At 32.5% G+C, this 11158-nt stretch overlaps 1 protein-coding gene across 1 annotated transcript; it reads left to right on the top strand.

The window, feature by feature from the left end:
* Nucleotides 1–2879: 2879 nt before the first annotated feature.
* Nucleotides 2880–10955, top strand: LOC131017184 (uncharacterized). The gene is made up of 7 exons (XM_057945920.1): nt 2880–3898; nt 4093–4179; nt 4727–5008; nt 6630–6800; nt 7730–7783; nt 10092–10238; nt 10344–10955. The coding sequence occupies exons 1-7, from the start codon at nt 3662–3664 to the stop codon at nt 10719–10721; spliced, it is 1356 nt and encodes a 451-aa protein (XP_057801903.1). The 5' UTR covers nt 2880–3661; the 3' UTR covers nt 10722–10955.
* Nucleotides 10956–11158: the final 203 nt, after the last annotated feature.

The following is an 11158-nucleotide window of genomic DNA, read 5'->3' on the forward strand; positions in this document are numbered from 1 at the left end:
ATTGCCATCCCTACTCTAAACATTTCCATATTAAGACTGAGCCTATTGGAGTGGGACAATCTAAAATGAAAAATGAGCCTATCGGAGTGGGACGAAACAGAGGGAGTATTAACTTACTCTATATACCCCTAATTTCATTAATTATAGTTAAAATTACTCGTTTCTTCTCCCTAGCTTCGTTTGCATTCTTGCGGCTTTTCAAATTTTATTGAAATATTTTGAAAACTCTAAAATTTCCCTCCTTGTTTTGATTTTTTGACTCCAAATTAAGTTAGTGGTGTGAAATAAATTGAAAATCCCATCATTTAGCTGGTTAAATTTGAGAAAACGATGAAGAGTTTCTTCTATTTTCCTCATGGATATAATTGCAATTTAAAAAAAAATTAGGTAAAAGAAGATTTATTAAAACTTGGGTAAAAGCTAAGGAGGACTTAAATTTTTTTTTGGAGGGAGTATTAAACTAGGCTAAGCTTGCATAGATTTATTGTTTTGTAACAGTGGTTATTATGATATTGAGACTGTTTGAGTATTACTGCATTCAACACTGAAGTCGAGGAAAAATGGAAGCGACTTAAAATAACCTATTTAATGTCAGATTTTTTTTTCAATTCAAAAGAATTGAGTGAAAAGAATAGGAAATAAGGGAATAATAAAAGCCATGTAATTCAGAAAGGATAATTATAAAATTCCTACAGTAATATGATTCACTGTGCGGGTTGTACCATTTCACAAACGTTGCAATTTGAGCATGAAAATTCATAATTGTGTTAATAATATTATAGATATTTATTGAGCTAGCTGAAGTTATATAAAAATAACAAAATAAATAATTTCGAAATGCTTAACCAGTTAACCTCGATTTATCATTATTACTATATGATATTTTTAAAATAAATATAACTCTTTCGTAATACCTGCGAAAGGTACATTTAAATCTATTTAAATATGTAATAATTAGAACTTAATTAGTTCTACAAAAAAAAAAAATTATAATTTACTCTCTCCGTCCCACTGTATCTGAAACTCTTTCTATTTAAGGCGTCCCACTGTAAGTGAGACTCTTTCCTTTTTTAGTAAAGATTTTACCATTTAAACACATTTTCACTTTTTCATCTACAAACAAAATACATTTTTTAAATTTATGTGTCCAAAAAAAATGTTTCACATGCTGTGGGAACTGAGGGAGTAATATTGAGAGAGGACATAAAAGTCATTGTGCACATGAAACTGTGTGAGAGTCAAAATCCCAGACTTCCAGACTTGGAGAGTTAAAGAAGCTGACACCCCCCAAAAATTATTATTTTGGATGAATTCATTCGAGATTCGAGAATAGATGGAAGGTTCAAAACAATTTAATAAAAATCAGAAACCTGATAGTAGTATTGATTAATATTTAATGTTTGGGTATTAATTATTAATTTTTGCGTGCATTAAAGATTGTGGATTAAGATGCAAGCCCACATGGAGATAATCGCTTTTGTAGCTTGGAACAAGGAATTTTCCCCACAAGAAAACAGAATAGAAGCCTCCCCCACGTACGCATCTCTATAAAATTTTTCAAAATTATTTCTTGATTATATTCTTATTTTATTAATTAATTGATTCCCAAGCGTAGGACATCTAAATGTTTTTATTATTATAATCTTTTAGCCTTGTTTTGGAAATCCAAGCTCATTTACTACACTCCTTTGGGTGAATATGAATTCTCTTCTTTTTTTAAAAGAAAAAACGTAGTCTTGCTTATAATTTCGATTTCTAGATCATTACATTATGAAGAAAAAACAAGAGAATTAATTAAATTATGAAATACTTGATTTACTTCTAGCCAAGCATGGGAGGTATTTAAAACCACGTAATTTAATTTCTAGCATGATAAAAAAGCTTTGTACCACTTGTCGTTTAACGAATCATGGATATTATATAACCAAGAAAGAATTTCTGACTTCTAGATCATTACATTACGAAGAAAACAAGAAAATTAATTAAGTTATGAATTGTTCGATTTACTTCTCGCCAAGCATGAGAGATATTCAAAACAACGTCATGTAATTTATAGCATGATAAAAAAAGCTTTGTACCACTTGTCGTTTAACGAATCATGGATATTATCTCCATGATCAAGAAAGAAATTCTGACTTCTAGATCATTACATTACGAAGAAAACAAGAAAGTTAGTTAAGTTATGAAGTGCTTGCTTTACTTCTTGTCAAGCATGAGAGATATTTAAAACCATGTAATTTAATTTTTAGCACGATAAAAAAGCTTCGTACCACTCGTCACTTAATGAATCATGGATATTATATCCATGACCAAGAAAGAATTTTTGACTTCTAGATCATTACATTACGAAGAAAAACAAGAAAATTAGTTAAGTTATGAATTACTCGATTTACTTCTCGTTAAGCATGAGAGATATTTAAAACCACGCGCTTTCTAGCATGATAAAAAAGCTTCGTACCGCTGGTCACTTAACAAACCATGTATATCATATCCATGGTTATAAATTCTTCAAACAAAATTGCTTTATGTTTGCCATCTTTATTACCCTCCTCTCTCTCTCTCTTCAAATGTATATTTATTTAGCTTATAGTGTGTGCATAAGAACAAAAAGAGATTCTACTTTCATAAACTAGAACTTTGGCTTTAAGATCTTTTGCTTTGATTTTCTTCTGATTACTGGGCCATATATATTTACATACTTTAAATATATAAATTAAAGACTGCAAGATTTAATCAATCAGTCCCCACATACCAGACGTGGCCACAAAGGAAACCAAGATAGTTAAACTATATTAATGAGAACTATACACACATGCATAATTAATACACATACATATACTAAAACCACTACATTTCCTCAAATACTATAAAATTAGGTAAATCATGATGAGTACTAAGCTGTGACAGCTCAGATAATGCAGGCCAAGTTTTTAATTTCCAGGTGCAATCACTTCACATCTCCATTTAATCATATCATAACAAAAATAAAAAAAGGCATATATCAATCAATTTTTGCAGTGTGAATTCAAATGAATTTGATCAAATCATATAATTGCAGGCAGAAAAGGAAAGAGATGAAACAAAAAAGAGGGTTTCTTTGAGAGAATATTAATGGTGAGGGGAAGATAGGCAGATAGGTAGATACATATGCTTTATTATTCAAGTGGGCTGAGTGCAATAAATTACAAGGGGTGAGGGTAGGTCTACTATGATTTATACTTCTCTGATTATACCTCTCTCTCTTTTCTGCATTTCGCCATTATTTTTTCTCTCCCTCTCTTTCAAATTTATTGTGTGTGAAATGATAAGAAGTTGGGCAGTCATTGTTAGCTATAAATCTCATGTTTGCTCATACATATAATACACACACATATATATCTGTGTGTGTGTGTGTAATGCAGCTGCAGGCAATCATGATTTGGATGTGCTGAATGTGTGTGGAACTGTGTGCACCATCTCAGCTTAATTGCTCCTGCAAGAGAGAGAGAGAGAGAGAGGTCATTTTCTGAGATAGCTTTGCTGTTTGGTCTGTTTTTGGGGTTATTAAGAGGAGTGGTCTGGTTTTTACCCACTAGTAATGGTGCTCTAGTGTGTGCTCTGTGTTTTTTTTTTTGTCCCTTTTCTTTTCTATCTCTGTGTGTGTGTTTTTGCACTGAATGAAATGGGAAGTGTTAAAGAAAGGAAGAAAGGGTTTTTTTCTTCTTCCCAATCATCTCCTTCTCATCTTGTGGTGTTTCCCTCTCTTCTGCCATTGTTCCTTGCCCTTCTCTCTCTAGAATCTTGTGCAGCCATTTCCTCTCTAAACTACACCAAACACACACAAGTTAGCAGCTTGAGACTTGAGAGGATTCAGAGGCATTTGGACAGCATCAACAAGCCCCCTCTCCTCACCATTCAGGTACACACACAACACACACTATATAAATCTTATAAGTCCAAAAAAAATTAAAAAATAGAAGAAAACACGCTGTTTAACCTATTTTTCCATTATAATTTTATTCGTTTCCTAACATTTTTTCAATGAATTGTCGAATATTATCATTTTGAATAACATGAGTTCTTGATGTGTTAAATTTTTTTGTATATTTTCAGAGCCCAGATGGAGATATCATAGATTGTGTTCATAAAAGAAAGCAGCCAGCTTTGGATCATCCTCTTCTCAAGAATCACAAAATCCAGGTAATTAAATTAATTTCCTTTTTTTTTTTTTTTTTTTTCTCTCTCTCTCTCTCTTACCCTTGCTAGGAAAAAGACACCTTTTATTAAATTTAGGAAACGTAACGCAAAAACACACCAAATTTTCCAACTTTGCTTTCTCTTTATGGTCCAATAAATTCCCTAACTACCAACCACCTCTCTCTCTTCGTACATCCAAATATTCTTGCAAGAATCCTAAATAACCCAACAAACTGTTTTTTTCATAATGCTCATTTCTCGTACTTTAATAATCATTACTTACGTTAAATCACCAGAAGAAAAAAAAAAATCCCTAGTAGGTGCATTATTTTCTGAATTTTGAATTTAAGATTTTAAAAAGATATTTTTTTATGATTTGATTTAGTGATGAAAACTATTATACATTAACTAAAAAATTTAAAAATAATTATTTTGTTTGTGGGGGCCTAAGCCCCCTGGCTCCTCTTGAATCTGCCGGTGCGTAAAATAATAATAATAATAATAATAATAATAATAATAATAATAATAATAATAATAATAATAATTGCAGAAAATGCCACCGGAAATGCCGAAGGCGATGAAAATGGCGGAAACAGATGGTGTGAGGGAAAAAAACGGCAGCAGCAGCGGAAGCGCGTGGCAAATGTGGCATCAAAAGGGGCGGCGCTGCCCGAAGGGCACCGTGCCGATACGGCGGAGCACGGTGCATGACGTGCTGAGGGCTAAATCCCTCTATCATTTCGGCAAGAAATCATCGAGATACGACGCGGCGACGGCGGCCGCCGGCCGCCGCGCCGACGCCCCCGATGTTGTTAGTGGCAACGGCCATGAGGTATGTGTGTGTGTGTGTGAATTTAGTTCCACTTGCATTGCACATGCATTGATATATTAAGCAAAAAAAAAATAGTCAAACATGTGCGTGTGTGTATGTGAACTCTCCATTTTCTTGATCTTGAAGCTTGAAATCGGGGAAAAATTCACCCAAAATGTCGTTAGGAAATAATTTGTATTATTTGTTTCCGTCTCATTAATTAAAATAATCCTCTTTCATTTTTCACTAAGATCAAGGAAATACATTTAATTAATGTTCTTTAAAAAAGATATTTCATATCTTTATTTATTACACATATTATTTTTATAAATATTAAATAAATTAATTTAGTAAAAGAAAATTTTAAATTCAAATTAAGAAAATGGAATTGACATATCCCAAAATGAATAGATGACTAATTTAATGGGATGAATAGAATTAATTAAGAGAATGAAATTGACATATCCCCAAAAGAATAGATGACTAATTTAATGGGACGAACGGAGTATTTATGAAATTCATATGTTGTAGTATAAATTTTGAGCCATTATAGAAACGGTGTGTATAGCTAGAGTCTTTCTTATATTACAAGAAAAGATATAGATAATTAATGAGTAGGTTCTATAATATGTAACCTTGACTTTCAAAGTAAAAATTTGTAATTTTTTTTTTAAGTTTCTTAATAAATTAGTAGTTTATAATTAATCTATTTTATGTCACGACCACGTTACGTGAGAAGTTCAAGTTGAGAATGACTTCTCACTATCTACATTTAAATAAGCATATACTATATTTAGATTGAGTTTATTATGGACACACAAAAAGAACACTTTTTTCTATATATTTCAAAAAATAATGTTGTATCTTGTTTCTCACATCATCAACAGGTTATACATATTGCGATTGTTTGAATAAACGACGAAACATCTTTTCGAATAAAGATATCATTGCATATGCATGTGAATTTACTAGTGAGATTTGTGTGGGGGGAAAAATGGGAATTATAAACAATTACACGAAAGAAATTATCTACTATAACTAATAAAACATATATAGTACTCCCTCCGTCCACGAAAGAACTTCCTATTTTTCTATTTCGGGACGTCCACGAAAGAACTTCCTACTTTTTCTTATTTTGGGACAATACCCCACCACTTAAAAAATACTCCCCTTTTAAGACAATTCCCACCACTCAAATAACATTAATTAAAACAACACAATAAATTATTAGTAATACTTTTTCACAATTCCCAATACACTTTACAACTTTTTCTCCACTCTCAATACACTATACAACATTTTATTAAAACCCGTGTCACTCCCTCCTAGGAAGTTCTTTCATGGACGGAGGGAGCATATTTTATTATTGTAAAGATAAAAAATTACTCATTAAGATAAAGAAGATAAAAAAATTAATCATTCTTACATTATAATAATTTACAATAACGAAACTCATCAGCCGTGAGTCGACCAAATTACTTAATTACATTCACAATTATGAAGTTTTTTAGTCGTGAATTAAGGGCAAATTTGTACTTTAAGCTAAAAGTTAATTTTTTTTGCATGGTTCTATCATGTGATGCATTAAGTCTAATTAATTTGGTGATTAATATAATAATTTGTGATTAATTAATGAATGAAGCACGCGATAGCATACACGACGGGATCGGGAGAGGTGTACGGCGCAAAAGCGACAATTAACGTGTGGGACCCATCGATAGAAGAGGTGAATGAGTTCAGCCTCTCCCAAGTTTGGGTTCTCTCCGGCTCCTTTGATGGCTCCGATCTCAACAGCATTGAAGCTGGCTGGCAGGTACTCAAAAACACACACACCCCTACGTATCTCTGTGTGTTCTATTCTATACATACACATCTATATATATATATATATGTAGTTGGAATGAGAACTTTCCTGTGGTGAAAATCGTAAAAACTGCGGTAACTTGTAGGTCCAATGCAATAAATTGAACGCATTGTGCAATAAAGAATTAATTTCGCACATCCAACATATAAAGCAAAGTTAATTTATTGTACAGTGCGTATAATTTAGTGCAATAAACATATATGTTACTTCAGTTCTTATGATTCTCATAATAAGAAAGCTCTCATTCGAACTTACACCCCTATATGTACTAGAAATGGTTCAAATATAAGAGCTAGCTTTCGTATCGTGGGAACGACGATAGTTTAATTTATAACGCTCAGTGCAATAAATTGTACGCATTGTGAAATAAATTAACTTCATGTCGTACGTATATCGTGAATTCGCGATATTTGTTGAGTACGCGCGAAGTCAATTTAATACAAGTTGTGTGCAATTAACTACGTCGATTATATAAATTTTTGTAATTCTTACAAGAAGAAATTAATTTTCGTTTCAAATTTTCAATCACACCCAATATCTACTAATTATATATATAGATATTACACATTCACATGCACACACTTGGCACGTGCATGCATAATTAGATCTACTGACCAATAAAATAGAATATTCATATTGCATATCTATAATCAATTTGATAAGTCAATCTAAAGAAATGAGTCCTTTTTTCCTCTCTCTTTTTGCCCTTTGGTAATTGATTAAGGATTTGTTTTCTTAATGTGGATTATATATGAAGATAATCAAATATTTACTAATGGTTGGAAATTATGGAATATTATTTGTATATAATTTTATTTTATTTTAATTTATTTTAAAAAGGTTGAAATTCTGAAGCTTTGATGGGTTGTACTAGTCAGGTTAGTCCGGAGCTGTATGGTGATAGCAGGCCAAGACTCTTCACTTATTGGACGGTTAGTAATTAATTCTCACCAATCTTAATTTTACTTTCTATATATGATTTTTTCTCAAATCATTATTTTTTTTTAAATGTGATGTATTTTATATTATTTTCATTATATTATAGCCACTTATTTCCGTTAACTAGTAAAATTCAAATGTGAAACCTTAATTTAACACACCCACTAGTATGGGGGATGAGATGGATTATTATATGTTAAACCAAGGTAAGATTATAATTAAATATAACTACATTGGATCATAACTTCAAAAGTCAAATTAATTGTTAATTAGGTGTATCAATACTAGTAATATTTATTAATTAGTAGGCGAAGCAAGAACTAATCTCTATTTTAGTAGTTGTCTTTGTTCAAAAGTCTCGTTAAGAAATTCATGCCCACCTACCACACAACCTTGAAATAACTACTTAACTCATATGATTAATAGCTAATAGCAAGTATAATAAAATATTCTATATAAAAAAAATTGGGTTAGTGAGACAACCTTGAACTTTCTTGAAATTTTGAAATTATATGTATCTTTCATTGCACGTAGATACATCACAGGTATACAATGACATCATAAATCTACACTTGATAATATGTCTTTGTATTATTGATCTAAAATATTTTTCCCTTTTTGGTTTTTGGAATTGATAATCCAATCATACAAGGAGTTGATTTTTTTTTGTGCGGCCAATAAATTAAACATGCACTCACTGATTTCTTCACTTAATTAAGAGGATTGAATTAATCAAAGTTCTTTTATTTTAGCAACAAATTAAGTTGAAATTTTCAACTAAAAGACTTGTGATTTGTAAAGAGGGGCCCAAAGACATGAACTTAAATTTTGTACTTGTCAAGAGACCATACATTTAATAGCAATATTAATTCATGAAAATGGACATTTCATCCTCCTGCATCAATGTGAATGTTTCTTGGTCCACATAAATTATAAAGAACTTGGATTTTTTTTTTTGAGAGATTCAGTGAATTCTTGAACTCAAAATATAATTCATAAATAAGGGAATTGGAATCTATTGGAAATGAGATTTTTCAATAATTGGGACTGCATTTATTTTACCTTACCAATCTTCTGCCTAAGCATTGATGAATCGTACATCTCCTTATTAAATATGAAAGGTCAAAATGGTCTATTCCCCTCCCATGTGCATGCATTAGCAAACTGCATTAATTAGTCATTATGGGGTCCTAATAATTATAGGGAGGAAATCTAAAATACCCACCTTTTGCAAACTACATTTCCCGTATACTCACTTTTTAAAAATGATTTACCCCATACCCATTATATTATTTTAATATTTCTTATGCTGAAAAAAGCTGTGGCTAATGATTGGGCGTGTGATTTGCAGTGTGGATTTCCGTGTAATGAGTTTGTCCACAGGTTATTGTTTGCGCATAGCTTTAACTCTGCGCAATTAATATGCGCAGAGTTCATTTTTGTTTGCGCAGAGTTGGTTTGTTTGCGCAGAGTACCCAATTTTTTGCGCATAGTTGGTTTAATTCGGTGATATTAACTTTGCGTAGAGTTTGGTCTATTTTTGCGCATAGTTGGTTTAATTGGTTTAATTTTGCGCAGAGTTTGGTTTAATTTTTGGCGCATAGTTGGTTAATTGTTTTAATTTTGCGCAGAGTTTGGTTTAATTTTGGGCGCATAGTTGGTGATATTAATTTGGGCGCATAGCATAGTTGGTTTAATTTTGCGCATAATTGATAATAATTAATTCTTCCGCATTATTTTTTGCGCAAAGTTGGTCCCAATTATGCGCCTTCAATTTCGACCACATTTAACAAATTTTGCGCATTTATTTTATACGACACTCAATCAATTTTGCGCAATCAATTAATCAATTTTGCGCAATCAATTTATACGACACTCAATCAATTTTGCGCAATCATAAATTGGTCAACTGACACAACTTTGGAACTACAAAAAGTAAATAGTTCTGTCCAGCTATGTACCTTCTATGTACCTTTCTCAATTTTTTTATTGCAATGGGTATGGAGTGAATGCATTAGGAAAAGTGGGTATAGTGTAAATTAAGATTGAGAAAGGTGGGTAGTTTTATATATTTCCACATAATTATATACTCACACAATTCTTAATAATAATTAATAAATAAACTCTATTAATGGAATTATACATAACCAAAAAGTACTGAAGAACCTTTTTCTACTTATCAACGTAGTCATGTGAGTTTGAAGTAACGGTTGCGGATAGTTAAAAGATCATGTGAATTTTATATATTAGTGCCTTTTATAAGCAAGTATACTAATTATTTTCTCTCTCATCATTTTTTAGAGCGATTCATATCAAGCAACGGGATGCTACAACCTCCTATGTTCTGGATTCATACAAACGAATAGCCGGATAGCCATCGGAGCAGCCATCTCACCGGTGTCCTCGACCGGCGGAAATCAATTCGACATCACCATTCTCATTTGGAAGGTTAGATTCACTCATCACAAATTTTGGATTAAATTGCAAAAAGAAAAAAAGTTGAATATTTTTGACCTAACCCTAACCCTAACCCTAACCCATTCATGAAAATAGGATCCCAAATTGGGAAATTGGTGGATGGGCTTTGGTGATAGCACCTTAGTGGGCTATTGGCCCACCGAGCTATTCACCCATCTAACGGACCGGGCCACGATGGTCGAGTGGGGCGGCGAGGTCGTGAATTCCCGGGCCAACGACCAACACACGTCGACCCAAATGGGCTCGGGCCATTACGCAGAAGCCGGGTTCGGAAAAGCAAGCTATTTTCGAAATCTAGAGATCGTCGACTCCGACAACAGCCTAAGCTCGGCCCAAGACATATCAACCTTGGCCGAGAACACGAATTGTTACAACATCAAGAGTGCCTACAACAAGGAGTGGGGCACACATTTTTACTATGGCGGGCCTGGAAAAAGCCCGCAGTGCCCGTAATCATAAGGCGGCCCGGCCCGAAGTCCGAATTCTTTGTTTAGCTTACTAAGATTTGTAGAATTGGTGCTATTTCCAACCATGTTTTTGCTCGTTTCGATTTTCAAGTTTTGTATGTGTTTGTGGGGAAGGAAATGTAATATATTAGCATAAAACAGGTAAGGAAATAGCTATATTTTATTTCAAAAAAAGGTAATTATTAATCGTATAAAGTGTGGTTTTGTATTTCTTTTTTGATGTGATGGGTTTCTACTTTCGGATAAATTCATTTGGTGGCAAGACTAACATGCCCTACTATATATTTTATATGGGGGTTTGTTTTTGGTATGATGGATTAGACAAGATTTAGTTTTATAGACAAAACTTAATTTTAAAATGCCTTGTTTGGCTAAGCTTAATTATAAGACCCAATATTTTATAAAACGTTTGAAGAATTTATA

Source organism: Salvia miltiorrhiza, chromosome 3, assembly GCF_028751815.1.
Source record: "Salvia miltiorrhiza cultivar Shanhuang (shh) chromosome 3, IMPLAD_Smil_shh, whole genome shotgun sequence".
Lineage (NCBI taxonomy): Eukaryota > Viridiplantae > Streptophyta > Magnoliopsida > Lamiales > Lamiaceae > Salvia > Salvia miltiorrhiza.

Coding starts and splice junctions, on each gene's coding strand:
- LOC131017184 (XM_057945920.1), top strand. CDS start 3,662: ATGGGAAGTGTTAAAGAAAGGAAGAAAGGGTTTTTTTCTTCTTCCCAA. Junction 4,180..4,726: donor TCAAGAATCACAAAATCCAG/GTAATTAAATTA, acceptor TAATAATTGCAG/AAAATGCCACCGGAAATGCC. Junction 6,801..7,729: donor GCATTGAAGCTGGCTGGCAG/GTACTCAAAAAC, acceptor TGTACTAGTCAG/GTTAGTCCGGAGCTGTATGG.